This window comes from Halichoeres trimaculatus, unplaced genomic scaffold, assembly GCF_033239565.1.
Source record: "Halichoeres trimaculatus isolate MK-OKI-2021-1 unplaced genomic scaffold, fHalTri1.1 fHalTri1_scaffold_4, whole genome shotgun sequence".
Lineage (NCBI taxonomy): Eukaryota > Metazoa > Chordata > Actinopteri > Labriformes > Labridae > Halichoeres > Halichoeres trimaculatus.
The window spans coordinates 19546014-19562688 of record NW_027437182.1 but is presented as its reverse complement, the minus strand read 5'-3'; the positions used below and the strand labels follow the sequence as shown (position 1 = coordinate 19562688).

At 41.9% G+C, this 16675-nt stretch overlaps 1 protein-coding gene across 1 annotated transcript in view; it reads left to right on the top strand.

Annotated features, from left to right (window-relative positions):
• cdh24a (cadherin 24, type 2a) overlaps window positions 1-16675 on the top strand; it is a 90058-nt gene that overhangs the window by 39543 nt on the left and 33840 nt on the right. Inside the window, exon 3 of the mRNA XM_074668926.1 lies at window positions 324-618. Coding sequence (XP_074525027.1) covers window positions 324-618 — 295 coding nt within the window. The remainder of the gene's footprint in view (window positions 1-323; window positions 619-16675) is intronic.

Below are 16675 nucleotides of genomic sequence, written 5' to 3'. Positions count from 1 at the left end.
TTTTTGTTTGTGTGTGTATAGACTGATCATTATGGCACGAATAGTATCTGCTTTGTTTGTTTTTTAATCTACTGTTTGTGGTTTGATGGAGTGTTGTCTTCTTCAACATGTCTTCTTACTGATATCTTGTTGTGATGTTGCATTAAAATGCTCAGTTTCATACCAGTGTTGTTTGTCTAATGTTGTAGAACTGTGATATTTATAGCGATGCGTCTGTTTTTTGTGTAAACATCTTCCTTTTTTATATTGCTCTCCCTCTGCTCTAGCTCTGTGCACTCTGCAATAAAAGTGTTTAAAAATAAATGTATGTTTTTATTTTTCAGCTGCACACAGACATGGACCGAGGAGACGGTCGCACTAAGTACACGTTGGAAGGAGAGGGGGTCGGCTCCGTGTTCGTCATCGACAGCAACACGGGAAACATTCACGTCACCAAGGCCCTGGACCGTGAGGAGAAGGACCAGTACCGACTCATTGCCACCGCTACAGACCGTCAGACGGGCCGTCCTCTGGAGCCCTCGTCTGAGTTCATCATCAGAGTTCAGGACATCAACGACAACCCACCCGTCTTCCCCAGTGAACCGTACACTGCCATGGTGCCGGAGATGGCCAACATAGGTACAACACAAACACAACACTAAAGTGATACTCAACCCTAAAACTTTTGAAACTTAAAGTGACAGTTCCCAGGGAGCAGTAACTGTGGTCACTTTGAACTCTTTGAGCTCGACACTCGCAACAATCACACAGCAGCCAGTTTTTCTCTCAAGTCAATATTGTTGTTCCCAGCTGTATTCCAGTTTGTAGCTGGCATTAGTTTAGGGAATCTCAAGTGTAATATCACAAATAGGAGTTCCAGCTTCTACTGTTTTATCTTGTAACAATGGCATACCTTAAAACAGCTTAATTTATTTCTTGGCTCATGGTTAAAAGTAGGTACCTCAACAGGCTTAGTCCATGACAGGTCTGACTCTGCTCCAGCAAGGGATCGTTTTCAGTTTTAGTTGCTTATACTGCCTTTGCTTCGCTTCCGCTGCAATCCAGTAGGATGGAGCCCTTATGTTAGATTTTTGCTGGATACTTGAGCCATGATGCATCAGTTTGAACAGAATAGTATGAGCTGGGCAAGAGATCTGGTCAAAATTAAAGCCCTGTTTCCACCAAGAGGATCAGTTTGGTTTGTCTCGGCTTGCACGGCACACATCTTGTGGTGGTTCCAGTGACTAATTCTAAGACAGGTCTCCAAATAACCGAGATGAACAGTCCCACATTTTGATTTCCCTTCCGTTGGGGTGCCCGACTAAACCAATCTAACCCCAGAAGGTGGAGCTACAACACTGCAGTCCATTGATTGGTCGAAGGAATCGTCATTTACCGTGCAACAGTGGTTGCTGTATTTGTCCTCGCAGTGCACAGCCTTCTCTAAAATGAAACTTGATTGCGCTTTGTATTAAAGAGCCACATGGAAATCACAAAGAAAGCGAATTGCTGATTGTCTTCCATATTTGCTCTTTGTTTACTGTGTCACATATCTTCGTTGGATTTATTAGTGGGTTGCACTGTTGCGCTGCGATGGCGCTGCTCTGTTACATAGTTGGTGTGGCTATCGACATCTGGATCACACGCTGCCTACCGAGAGGGGACGTAGTTGACTGTGGAAACACAAACAGGATCGGGCTCTACTGATCCAACCAGTACCAAACTGTACTAACCCAAACCAGACTATTTGGTGGAATCGGGGCTCATAAGATCCAGTTGATTGTCAGAATGAAACCAGATCATATTACACCTAACTACAGTTAAAAACTGTCATGTGGCCAGTCCTGGAGTTATCAGGAGGTTTTCAGAGACAGTCATCAACAACATAAATGAAGAGGGGCCCATCATTGGGATAGGGAGAGCGTGAAATCCTCCAACAGCTGATCTACGCAGGCCAGTGTACAGAGATGAATCAGGCATGGCTCCAGTGGAAGTCTGGTGTAAGTTGTCGGCCTCAGTTGTTACGGGCAGATCCATGGGGTGACCTGGGCTCTTCTTGAAATACGACTCCAGGTGCTGCGCCAGAATCTTAAATAACTTCTTTGGGCGGTGTTGGAACAAGCTGATGGTAGCTTCTTGTGTATTTAACTGTGGCATATTTCCAATATTTAGATTTTTTGAAGTAGATTCAAATATATTAAAACTGTGATTAACCCTGAATTATCACAGCTTCTACTTTGATCAATAACACTTAGATTTAATCCGTTGGAATCACTGGATCAATCTTGTTTCAACCTTGAAATATTCCTCCAGCTCATCACTTTACTTTGTCTCTTAGCTGCTCATCAGTCATGGACATGGTGACTTGGTAATGATGTGTTTGAAACCTTTGATTTATTAGTCATAGCACCTGAAAAAAGGGACTTGAGCTCCCAGAGCCAGGCGTCAGATCAGTATGGCTGCTTGAATATGAACAATAGATACAAAACTCAGCCTGTCTCTGAAATATTCATCTCGTTAAATAATTCATTTTTCCCTATAGTGCCATACACGTTTGTTTACAATAACTTCAGGGCAGAAAATCCCTGAGTCACCCTCATGCACTTTAAAGTCCCCATGAAATCAGGCAGCAGAGTGCTTTTTTATTCCATGTATTCCTGTAAAAACTGACCATCAGGGAAGGACTTGTTGGAGATATTGATTGGCATTTGCAGAAGCCAATAATGCAGGAGTTGGATGCGACCCCTTTCACAGCAAACCTACAGTCAAACCAGAGAGAAAACCCCCAGACACCCTGGACTAACGTTACTCTCATTTGTTGAACAACAGAGAAACGTGCCTGCTAAAGACTCACTCCAAATATTTCTGTTCGCCTGCCTGCATGTTTGTGTCTCTTGTTATCTCTCCAGTTGTTTCTGCAAAATATCTGGAATAAGTATGCAATTCAAAATAAAATCCATAATAAACAGGAGGACACTGCTGCTTCAAAATTCAGCCGAAGAACTCCGAAGAGTTTACAAAACAGACAAGACAGTAACAAGAAAAAGGCAACAGATAAGCAGCACTTGGGGTGCAAACACGCTCGCTGGCCCCTTTGGTTGTGTGTCCTTGAGCAAAGCACATGATTCATTCACTGTGAGTAAATTCTAACCTATTATTTTGCCCTGAAGCCACCATTATTTTTTTTGTACTCTTCATATTTTATGCATGCAAAAAACTGAAGTGTTTTTGTCTCATTTTCAGTTAAAAATGTCATTTTTAGATTCAATGTGAGCCACATTCACCTGACCAGTCCAGGAAAGTGTCTTATTTCAAGTTATTTAAAGACAAAAATGAGGTCTAACTTGCTTGTAACAGGTGAAAAATCTGCCAGTGAGCCAGAGAAAAGTTAGACATTATTTTAATATTGACAAGCAAATTTCTCTTACCCCACTGGCAGATTTTTTCTTACTCGTTACAAGCAACTCAGACCTCATTTTTTACCTCCACCAAGGTGTTTATGTTTTTGGGAGAGTTTGTTTGTCTGAACAACCTAACTCAAAAAGTAAGAAACAGATCTTGATGAAATTTTCAGGAAATGTTCAAAATGGAATAAGGAAGAAGTGATTAAATTTTGGAGGTGATCTGGATCCAAGATGTTTTTAAAGGATTCCTTATTATTGTGAGATAGGGCTGTGTGTTTATCACTCCCCGATAAATGGTCGGATTGCTTTGCAAAACAATACAAAACAAGGTCACCATAATTTCTGACACGATCCAGATCCTGGCAATATTCTGGATACTGAGATCTGGAATATGAAATATGTACTGGGTCATCATAATTTTCAACACTGTCAGGTCACAAGTTATCGTACAAACCTGCAACCTAACACGTACTATTAGTAGACAGTCTGCTGAAAGGGAGTATAACACAATATGCTTGGTGGAGGGCTCTCTGAGTGCTTTACTGGTTGCCTTGAAATAACTTGTTCGGGTGAATTTGGCTCATGTTGAGTAAAAAGTTTTTTTTTTTTTTTTTTTTTTCATAAAATAAGACAAAAGCCTGTGTTTCAGCCTCTGTCTGAACTGGTTTGTTTTAGCTGCTGCCTCTTTAAGGCTCCCTGCAACATAAACCCCCTTTCCTCTGATTGGCCAGCACTCTGGAAGCCGGGGGCAGAGCTATGAGCAGACCTTGGTGTTTGAGGCCTGTCCCGCCAACATGTCATGAACCAGTTTGGAGAACCTTATACAATGACCTCATCATTCCAGCACGTCTTCTGGAAGATCTTATGCTGTTTTTTTGTAACAGAGCGTTTTGATCAGTTTGCAAACAGATTTAGGTATTAAGAGGTTTAAAATATGCACATTTTGTATGAACATCCAGCTTTGTTACTTCAGATCCATAAGTAAATATGGTTAAAGGTAGGGTCTGCAGGAACCAGAATACGACCGAAACATGAACATACAGGCAGAGGAGGGCGTCTGAGGCAGACACTGACACATGTATAGAGGCCCAGAAGTGACGAATGAGCAGGATCATTTCTGTTAAAGTTGACAATTTGTTTTTCAGGAAAATCCTGCAGACTTAGTAAGCAGAATACCCCCTCTTTGATGAAGGTTTGTTTTCACCAGAAGAGTTTAAGGACTCAGTTATGAATTGCAGAGAGGTAACATAATAGTTCTGGCTCTTGAAACATCTTGAGAGTTTGCAGCGATCAAAACAGTACCTGAAAACCTTACAATAACAAGTCTGTCAAATACAACCGCAGGTGCAATTTGAGAGCAACCCTGAACTCCAGAACCATCCGCCTCTGAGATGAATACTTGAGTTTTCTGCTGCAGACAGCTCACCTGAGTTAATTCAATAAACTCCCAGTATTTTCACTCCAACTCGAGAGCATTCGGACGGCTTCAAAAAGCTATCATCAACGAGGCTCAAATAAAACAGTTCACCATAGCAACAGGCAAGTTAAAAAACAGGTCATCCTCCTTCACCCTGCTGGAGTCAGAAGTTTTAATATGTGCTTAAGGCCAGAATGAGCTTTTCAGAGGGAAATCAACACAGCTGCAGCAGAGAAATAGGATGGAAGAGGAGTGCTTTCCCAGTCAAAGAGGTGCTTTGAATTCTGTATTCTGATCAATGTGACATTTTACCACACGGTTTGAGATGGTTCAGCTCAAATGTACTGCACTTTAAAAGAAGTAAGTGTTGTTTGGATGTTGTGTATCCATGGTCACAAAGGGTGCATTAAGCAGCTGAAATGTACAAATATTCAGGATTTCAACCTGCTGAGACTCATTTTCCCCTGAGCAGTGGGCATGATCTGATATTTGGTCTAAAACTGAGCATGTGTTAGTTCAGGCAGGCAACAAAGTCAAGCTCCGCCCACGCTGAATGTGTTTTCATGGCTGCTTGCCCTGGTCTGTACCCTTGATGGTCTTTGCTGCTGCTCTGCCTGCCTTGGTGTTTTATGTATGCTTGTTAAGAAAAGGGGAAGGTGTGCTCTCACCATCTCAGCCTTTGGCTTTCCACACATGCCAGCAGAAGGGCAGTAAGTAGCCAGAAAGGAGACATAACACCAAATTTGACTTAGTGCATACTAATAATAAGTTATTTTGACAGGAATAATCCTGAATGAATCACATTTAATCTGTTGGTGAAGGGAAACATCATTCAGCACAGCACATTTATAGCTTTGAGTCTGTGCAGGGTTCCACATTTCTTTGATGAAGACCCCTGAGGTGACTAAGCAGGGATAACAATGGTATCAGTGCCTGCAGGTTGATTAACCCCGTAAAGCCTGACACATCAAAGAATACCCAGAAAAATATATGAACTGAGATGTTTTTCAACTCTTTTAACAAAATCCACAAAAAATAATATTTTTTGTTGGATTTATTTCATGGATTTATGAGATATTTTCTGTATCACATTTGATGAATTGGGAAGTTTTTGCAACTTTTATAGTTGATATTATAGTAAATATGTATTCTTTCAATGCAGAAAATACTAATTCAAAAAGGAAAATGAGTAACATTTTTTATATTATCCTTACCACCACTTCTTAAAAATTAGTCATTTTTTCCTGAAAAAGTATGTGGATAATTTCATGAGAGCGGCCATTTTTTAAAAGTGCTTAAATACAACTTCAGCTGCCTGGAGTGGAATGATAATCCTTTTTTTTACTTTTTACATTTTTAAGAAGTTTTCAAGGAAACTACATATCATGTTGATGAGACAGAGGACTTTTAGGCTCATGTATCAAGTATGATACAGCGTTAAAGGGGGTTAAGTAAACAGCAGTATGAGCAAATAGGTGGTCTAATTTTCTACCAGTCAACTAAATAAGTTCTTAGAACAATTTTAGTTTGATTTTCTCTGTTTTTGGGTGGAACTGTGACTCGGCAAGGGGTTGCCAGTCTCCACTATTTTTGAGGTTGTGGGCTGAAAAAATGTGATTTCTCTGGACTATTAGAGAAAAAACTAGAGAAAAGCAGCAATAATGTAACCAATAAAAACTCTGAAGGAGTTTCTGACATCAGTCTCTGATATTTACAAAATAAATAATAATTAAAAAAAAACTCATAAAAAGGGTTAACCCATAGACTGTAAAAAAGTAGAAAAAAAAAAAAAAAAAAAGAGGATGTCATCTGGCTCAGCTTGAAGTGGGGTCACCACAAAAACTGCTCCCCCTGGTAACTGGCTGCAGTATAGGTAAAAAAAAGCCATCTCCCTAGTCATTCAGTCATTCTAGATAAGCTGTGGTCAAAACTTTAAAAAATTAATACAGCTCTTAGAAATGTTTCTCTCATCTGATTGCTGTGATGATATGAAGATATCACAGATAGAAGATAAAATCAGGCTTTACACCACATTTGACGATTGACACATGATTGACAGCTGCTGTTATTGTGTAATTTTTCAGGAATTGATTGGACTCTCGAAAAAAAGAAAAAAAAAAAATTTTTGTCACCCAGCTCCACTCAGATTCTCCCAGAATCCCACATAGCCTCTTCTGCGCAGACTCTGGCTGCACAGCGGCAGTGCCTCTGGTGGACGTATTTTAGCTTCAAAACTATACAACCTGTGAAAGGTTCTAGAACAGTGTGTTAGTTCTGCCAAGGATCTCTCAAATCTCCAAGAGATCCCATTCCCCCATCCAAGCATCAAAATTCAACCACCTGTGTTGGTATACGAAGCAAACATGGGAGAACTTGAGACTGCAGTTCCCTGGGTGTCCTCTTGAGGCTGGTCTCAAAAGCCCCCAAAGCCACACACACACACACACAAACACACGTACTATAATATGTTGATCCTCACAGCAATAAGCACATAAACAAAACAAACAAAAAGTGATGGAGGTGTGAATAGTTTGTTTCTTTTTTGAAAAAAAAAAAAAAGTTCTCATAACCAGAGGCTCAGCCGTCTCTTGACCTCATGCTCAGCGTACCGTGTGTGATGTTATTTCAGTATTCTCAAGACAAGACACAATGCGTCTGCTTCCTGTTGGGGTCCTGCTCACCTTACTAGGGTTCTAGCCCACACTCTCTTGACATGACCCCTCACTAAACTTCCTCTGACCCACATCTTGCTGAGTGGATGAACTGTTCAGTTACGCTCAGCCCACTGAAAGCACGAAGAGGCCTGAGAAATAAATAACCAGCATCATCCAAATGAAGATCTGCAGCCACAGAAGAGCTGACCCTGTGCCATCATGCTCACTGACCTGTGCTGAAGGCTTCCCTACACAGAGCACGACACAGTTTCCCACATAAGATGAAACTGTTGTTGTTGCAGTTCTTTTATCTCTGCTTAGTTGAGCCTCCACAACACAAGTCCTGCTCCTGCAAATAGTCTGAGCCCCACAGAGTCACGGAGAGTTACGCAGAGAGGCTTACAGAGGTAAATGTCTTCAGATGAGTGAACGCTGCTGGTCCTTTTCTGCCACTCAGTTGAAATGATGAGAGTAAATAATAAATGAATGAAGTGAACAAGCAGCTTGAAATTTCTTCACCCTTTGAGTAGATCATGACTGGGCTTTACCGTAAGGAAGGTTCACCATCCCCCACCGCAAAGCTTAACTCAGAAAATGTCTGCTTAATTCAGCATGAAAAACTCTACGCTACTCATATATCCTCAGTCATCACTAAAGATGTTTCACAGAAGCCATTTCATCAAGAAAATGGCCAACGCTCAGATGGGATAGTGTAAGTGTTTGGGATTGCAGAGGTGTATAAATAATGTAAATGATAAGAACAATATACTGAAAGTGGCTTTTATATTTCTCGAGGATAAATGAGGTCAAATGTGATGTGAATGATACGTCTTAATGGAGCTGTCAGGAGTTGTACGAGCGTCCTCTGTGAGGAGATTGCAGCACGTTACGTCTCTTCCATTCTTGAATCTGCAGGGCGGACGGGGAGCTCTTCCTCAGGGTTGTTTATTTACAGCAGGGTGTTGCTCTCCTCTAATCTTGGCAATGTTATGAAGAACAACACACGCAACAATAATGTCAAATGCTGCGAGGTTACCCCGAGTCTACGTAGACGCTGGAAACAGGCTTTGAGCTGTCACAGTGTTGACAGAAGACAAAGCACTGAGGAGCAGACCCAAGACACAGAGCAGCAGAATCAAATCTTCACTTCAAAGCAGGATGTGGTAGACGGATCATCAGTCTGGAACAGGCGAAGGTATCAAACACACAAGGGAGGGCTCAATCAAAGAACACAGGGTACAAGGTCTTAAAGTCAGACCAGAATCACCCTTCTCTGCCAAACTACGAATCTCTAACTGAAAAGGTTTTGTGGACACTCAGAAGAAATGGCCCAGTTGTGATTGTGCAGCAAAGGCCTCCTGGAGCTCCACTTTTTCTGCAATAACAATGACAAAAAACGGAACAAGGTCTCAAGCTGGACTCAAACATGTGAGGATTTCCTGCCAGTTCACTGCTCTCTACAAAGTGGGGAAAAGACAGTTTGGACTTTTGGCGAAAACAGATTTTTGTCCCAGATAATCTGTGTTTTGAAGAGGTTTACTGATCCAATCTGAAGCCTCTTTAGTGACTCATAGACTCATCTGGGCCATGTTTGTCATAATATCTGCTTGTGATTACTGCACCATTGTTTTCATATCTGATGAAGCATGTTTGCCATGAGCAGATCTCTGCTCACATACTCAACAATGAAAACGATTCTGAGGATCTGAATGGATCCAGAGATGCTGTTTTTAAGACTTGCAAGAGTCTGGCTCATGTCCATGGCTATACAGTGCAAAAACTGAAATCTACGTCTTATTTTTAGTTGAACACTTTCCTATTCTTGTTCATTCAGAGCTGTTTGTGATCATGTTTTGGTGTCTGAATCTGGTGATGTAACGTATGATCTGTTTATATCTGAAGAGGACAGAGCCACTGGGAGAAACAGCTAACTTTTTAAGCCTTTTGGTGAAGCACATGGTCAGTCATAAAACTTCTGGTCAGACTTCCTCTGCTATTGACCTTTTGCATGTGACCGACAACCTCGCCTGTATGGCAAAGTGGAGGATGGCTTTGATGTTAGACTTAATATAGGTCGCCTTCACCTGACAAATCTAGGATTTTTTTTTTCCCAAAGATAATATGAGACAGGGGTCACCAACCTTTTTGAGACCAAGGGCCACCTCAAAAGAATTAAGTGGTATGGAGGGCTACTTGTCTGATAAAAACTGCCTGAACAAAATTGCACAGATCACTTTTTAATGATGTAATAGTTGTAATTTTAACACTATGTAACGAGACTTCTTACACATCAATAAAAAATATTATTTAAATGATTATTAATGATTTACACAACAATGGTGGTGGAGAAGAAGCTCCATTGTGACCAGCACTGTTTTTTGGAACATGCCCCGCTGGCACCTTGAGTGGTTTTTGCAGGCGCCCAGGAGCCCAAGGGCATCGTTTTGGTGACCCCTGCTATAAGATAAAAATGACACCTGGATTGTTTGTAAAGGATAAACAAAAAATCTGCCAGTGGAGTAAAAGAAATGATATGTTTAGTCCCTTTTTTTCAAGAAGGGGGACCGGAGGATGTGTTCCAACCACAGGGTATCACACTCCTCAGCCTCCCCTGTAAGGTCTATTGGGGGGTACTGGAGAGGAGTGTACGTAGGATAGTCGAACCTCGGATACAGGAAGAGCAATGTGGTTTTTGTCCTGGCCGTGGAACAGTGGACCAGCTGCTTTTTGCAGATGATGTGGTCCTTTTGACCTTCAACTCTCTCTGGATTGGTTCACAGCCAGGTGTGAAGCGGCTGGGATGAGAACCTGCCCCAAGTGGAGAAGTTTAAGTATCTCGGGGTCTTCTTCCCGAGTGAGGGAAGGATGGAGCAAGAGATCGACAGGCGGATCGCAGTCTGCAGTAATGCGGACTCTGCACAGGTCTGTCGTGGTGAAGAGGGAGCTGAGTCGGAAGGCAAAGCTCTCTGTTTACCGGTCGATATTCGTTCCCACCCTCACCTATGGTCATGAGCTTTGACCGAAAGAACAAGATCGCGGGTACAAGCGGCCAAAATGAGCTTCCTCCATAGGGTGGCCGGGCTCTCCCTTAGAGATAGGGTAAGAGGTTCGGCTATCCGGGAGAAGCTTGGAGTAGAGCCGCTTGGAGTAGAGCCGCTTGGAGTAGAGCCGCTTGGAGTAGAGCCGCTTGGAGTAGAGCCGCTTGGAGTAGAGCCGCTTCTCCTCTGCGTTGAGAGGAGCCAGATGAGGTGGCTCTGGCATCTGATGAGGATGCATCCCGGATGCCTCCATGGTGAGGTGTTCAGGGCACGTCCCACTGGGAGGAGACCCCGGGGCAGACCCAGGACACGCTGGGGAGACTACGCCTCTCGGCTGGCCTGCGAACGTCTTGGGATCCCCCGGGAAGAGCTGGATGAAGTAGCTAGGGAGAGGGAAGTCTGGGCTTCCCTGCTTAGGCCACTGCCCCCGCGACCCGACCCCGGATAAGCGGCAGAAGATGATAATGATGATGTTAAGTTTCTTGTATTAAGACATTATTGTTGTTACAACCCAGCTCAAGTTTGGAAAAAGGTTGCAACATGAAGCAATAATAAGCAATGAGGTAAATGAGAAGGGCCGGGGATTGCTGCTCAAAAGGGCCCTGTTTGTTTCATAAACAGCGTTCTGAGCATGACGTCATTAATTTCCAACTGAGCATTTACTTCACTTTAGGAGTATGAGCAGTTTACACCACAGTTCACAGACAGGCCACATTTAAAAATGTGATTTAAACAGCCAAACCAAAAGTAACACATTGGAGCAATTAATCTGAATTTAGCATTAAGGCCTATGGTGTGAACGTAGCCTTAATGTCTTTTAATGAGTTGTATAATCAAACAGTTGTACTACTGTAATCCATTTTTTTCCATTTCTTGTCACCTTTTATCAAAGGCCTCGCTAATCCAAATCCAAAATCCAAATCCATTTTATTTATATAGCACATTTTAAAAACAAACCAACGTCTCCAAAGTGCTGTACAAAAGCAAAAACCATAAAAAATAAAAACATGAATTAAAATAATAGATAAGATAAAATAAATTAAAAGACACAGAGGACCACACAACTCACACGGTGTTAAAAGCCAGAGAATAAAAGTGGGCCTTAAGACGAGACTTAAAACAGTTCACTGTGGGGGCCATTCGGACGTGGAGAAGGCCCTGTCCCCTCTGGTTTTAGGTCTTGTCTTAGGCACCACAAGCTGGGACTGGCCCTCAGACCTCAGAGCACGCGTTGGAATGTAAATTTGGAGGCAGTCTGTGATGTATTGAGGGGCCAGTCCATTCAAAGCTTTAAAAACAAACAAAAGGATCTTAAAATCAATTCTAAAATTAACAGGGAGCCAGTGCAAAGACGCTAAAATTGGGGTGATATGTTCGCGCTTTCTGGCCCCTGTTAAAAGTCGTGCCGCAGAGTTCTGGACTAACTACAGCCGCAAGAGTGCATTTTTGTCTATACCCGCGTAAAGCGCATTGCAGTAGTCCAGGCGAGAAGAGATTAAAGCATGCACGACTTGTTCAAGAAGATTAAAAGATAAAAAATATTTTACCTTTGATAAAAGGCGAAGGTGATAAAAACTCAATTTTAAAACTGCATTGACCTGCTTATCGAGTTTAAGATCGCTGTCTATGGTGACGCCAAGGCTGGTGACTTTGGGATGCAAATAATTTTGGAGTGGTCCCAAGTCAATGAGGGAGAATTACCAAATAAAATAAAATAATGTTTACAATGAATTTGTTAACACAGTCATTGATGTAGCACCTACATCTCCCGTTTGCCATCCCAGAGAGAGTGACCACATGGTAAATCTGAAGGTCAGTAGCGGAGGAAGTCCAACCAAAAGTTTGATTTTTAAACACTGGCTGCAACAAAAGCCCTGAAAAGTTGGATGTTTCTCCCAATGGCTCGATCTTCATGGAGAAGGACGTCACATCACTTGATTTTACACTGAGGACATGAACTCAGGCACCAAAACGCGATCACAAACAGCTCTGAATGAACAAGAAACAGACAAGGAGTGAGTGGGTGAGGTAATGAAATGTTTCAGGTCTAGTTGACACTCTCTGCTTCCTTTAGCTCCGTGATGCTCGTCAGTTGTCTGTTTAATTTTGCGTTGTGTAAACGCTCTTACACATGTTGAAGTGAAATTATAACAGAAACAGTCACCATTACTGAACAATCCTCCTCTTGTGCGCTACCCTGACATCCCTGTCTCAGCTGAGTATTTCAAGCGGTGAGAGCTTGTCAACACAAAGGCTCACAGCCGACGGCTTCGAGCTTAGAAAAATATCAGGACCTGTGAGTCAAACAGGTACAAAAGAAGACACAAGAGACCTTTAAAAACTCCCAACACTAACGTGACTTTTGATGCTTGAACCGAAGCTCTAATCCTGGCTTCACAGCTCCTGGTTTGAGTGAGGGGTCACCAGGCTCAAGAGGGGCGATGCAGCTCCACCTCTTCCTGGCTCCACCATACTGAAGCCAAAATATCTTCTCAACTGGTGCTGACGTCTTCCAGCTGGAGAGTCTGTGCAGAAGCCGGTGGAGCCGTGGTATTGACACCTTTTTCTTTCTGCCATAAAACAGATTTAACTCACAGATAAACAACAGTCCACAGCAGAGCAGATTTATGTAAGGATTTGAAGCAGACGCTCACAGTTATGGTTATTGTGTTAGTGTTTGTTTCCCTCTACTCTGCTAATCCTGTGCACAGAGCGCTGCAGGAGCCTCATTTCTCAGCAGAGATGTCAGTCATCTTCACTTTTTGACGAGAAAACATTTCAACCTGTATTTTGATTTCCTGGTTTGACCCATCGTGTCCCATCATGTGTTCTGCCTTCATCTTGTCATCCATTTTTAAAACAGTCAGTATCACCCAGGAGTTGGCTGGGAAACTGCGCCGTCAGATTCTGAGTGTTTGTTGACGAGAGGAAGGTTTTCGTCCAAATCTTCTCTGAGCATGTGCACATCCATACACTCACCATGCATTCATGAGTCATGTGCAGACACTCAGCTTCAATATTTATAGTGGAGTGTGTGTTTTAGATATGATGTTGACAGTAACCAGAATGAAAGATTTTCTTGCAGTATAATGTGATGTATGGACCTTGACAGTTCTTTAGATTTATGCACTTCCAGGACTTCAATCGCAGTTTCCTTCACCGACTCAAGAGGCAGTGATAGGAATTTGTGCAGGCGTTCTGGGCCCTCCAATGTAGCATTAGCAGAATTTGAAAATATCATTAGCTTCAACTGAATAATTCCTACATTAGTCACCTGCAATCCTGTGAAATTCCTCCCTGCTGGTCCTCGGAGGTTTGAGCTCAGGGAACATAACTTAAATGTGCAGTAAGTGTTTAAGTGCAGGGGAAACTTTCCTCACGGTTCAGCACACAGTTTTCATGTTCTGAAGTAACTCCAGCTGGCAGAGGAGCAACGCAAAGAACCCGCTCTGATGTGAGAGCGCTTTAACTGTGCGTAATATTAGAGATGCAAGCCTGTAATGGAGACATTCAATCCTTTTTTTTTTTTTTATTTAATTCAGTCGTAATAAGAAAAGACAGTTTTCTAAGTTTGTCCTGTAAATCCAGTGCTGGTAGACGCAACACAGATTAATTTACTATCAACATCTGAACGATCAGGGAAAGGACACTCTTTATCCAGCTGCTTCTTTTGAGGCTGAGAAGGAACGTGTGAAAAAAAAAATGTGTTATCACTGAAAACCCTCCAGCCAGCCTTAGGAGAGAAGGTTATGAAGGTCCCCCTCCCCAGGGTCTCAGAGTGTCCCTCATAGAAGGTTTAAAGATAACTCTCTTTCTTACAGCCAACCTGCTACTTAAGTCTGCCAGCCTGTCACCGGGTCTATGTCTCTGTTATGAGATAATTTCCTCCCATGTGATTTACTGTCAAACCGGCCCAATGGGATTCCTCCTGATGCTTCGCCAGCCTGTGCTGAGGAGGGAGAGACATGAATGTGTGCTCCAAACATCATGAGACTCTGTTCAGAGTTTACATGAAATCTTAATCCTAACATGTCATGTTGGGACTGCAGGGGGAAGCCAGGGGACCCCAGAAGCCATCAGGCTGCACTCTCTGGTTTCCTCGAATGTCTTTCAAAGCCTGACTGCAGAGTGTAGCTGTACTTTGACTTTTTTTTTTTGTCTGGAGCAAAGTTATCAAAGGACTTTATGGACCAGCATTACTCAGCCAACACATCCAAACAGTGCCAAAATGGGTTATCTCTGGGTGAAAGAAGCAATATTTAAAGCAATGTTTGATTCATTGGAGGCTGAAGCTCAGATGGGTTAGGGAAAGAGCCTTCATGGGCTGTATACACGGCTCATTTATTTATTTAGACAGGGACAATGTACATTCTCATTTAGCTGTACCAGAGTTAGCCATTAGCTACTTTTCATCTGTAGTCTGAGCAGGAGACAGAGACAATGCCTCTGTTAAAAATGAGCTCACTAAAGACTCATACATTACCTCTGCTCTGCTCTCCATTTCCTGCTCCTGTATTGTTCTTCTGTGGTGCCAATGTGGTGAATACCACCTCCCAACTGTAACGGATCCAAGCCTTGCTAAGCTAAGCCAGTTAAAGTCCTTTTGGGTAAGAAGAGCTGCTTACAGTGAAAAAAATACTGTAGCATCTTGTGAGGTGAGAGTTTTGGGACAGTCTCTTTTGGAACAATGGGACAAGTCTCAATTTTATAAATTTATCTGTTGATCCACAATTTCAAAGTCCCTTTGATGCAGCTGTAAGAAGTAATACCTGCCTGTTTCCTCTTTTAAAAAGTATTTCTTCAATTACCTCCCACAGGGAGGTTATGTTTTTGGGAGAGTCTGTCTGTTTGTCTGTGAACAACATAACTGAAAAAGTAATGAATGTATCTTCCTGAAATGATAAGGACATGTTTAAAATGGGATAAGGGAGCAGTGAATCAGATTTGGAGGTGATCCAGATCACCGTCTGGATCCAGGATTTTTGAAAAGATTTCTTTATCATTGTCAGATAGGGCCGGTTTCACCGTATATAACTCCCCGACAAATGGTTGGATTGCTTTGCAAAACAATATAAGACAAGGTCACTATAATTTCTGACAGATGTAAAAGTATGATCCAGATCCTGGCTAAATTCTGGATACTAAGATCTGGAATATGAAATATGTACTGGGTCATCATAATTTTCAACACTGTCAGGTAACAAATTATCATACAAACCGGCAACCAACACCAAATTGTAGCAGACGTTTTGCTGAATGGGAGTATAACATTAAAGTAGGACTAAAGTGTTGTGTGACAATCACAATATGCTTAGTGATGGTCTGTGCTCTCTGAGTGCTTTTCTTGTTCTTTCTGTAGTAATGGTGGACACATGAGCTGGACTGTCAAAAAGACCGACATGCAGCAGTTATTCTGCAGTGGTCTGTTCAAACTTGACAGTCTATTGATAAAATGAAGAGTGGGGTTACGTTAGCTCTGCTTGGTAGATGACTGACAGGACGTAACCAGGATTCACAGTCGTTAAATGTTACAGACATATCTGTGTACCCTACAGTGCACTGATAATGTTCATGCCAGTAATACTCATTAGTAGGGATGTCCCGATATTACATTTTCACTTCCGATACGATACAGATACTGCAGCATTGAGTATTGGCCAATACCGATATTAATCCGATACGATATTAGCATTAAAAATGCATACTTTTATTACTTATTTTGTAGTATGTCATGTTAGAAAAGACTTGATTAAGTGATATTATTCAAACAAAGAACAGTAGTCAGCAACAGTAGGTATGAGGAAAAACTGACCCATTTATTATTAACCAGTGGGTAACAGAAATTCTAACATTAAACATAAAAAAATACGAATAATTGAATAAAATAAAGAATAAGTTAGAAGACCCAGAAAATAACCTAAATAAATAAAATGAAAACAGCAGGAGCGGAGTCTGGAATGGACTGCTTATATCGGAGATTTTAGTTGCATTCCGATACGATACCAATATTTTTTTTTGGGCTGATATCGGACCGATATCCGATATTGATATCGGACTGGGACACCTCTACTCATTAGTGCAGTTTTTTTTCTCAATGAGCTTTCAAAAACATTCTTAAAGAATTCAGTTTTTTTTTTTTTACGTTTCTTTCTCTAATTAAAACATCCATTTGGTGTTTTGGCG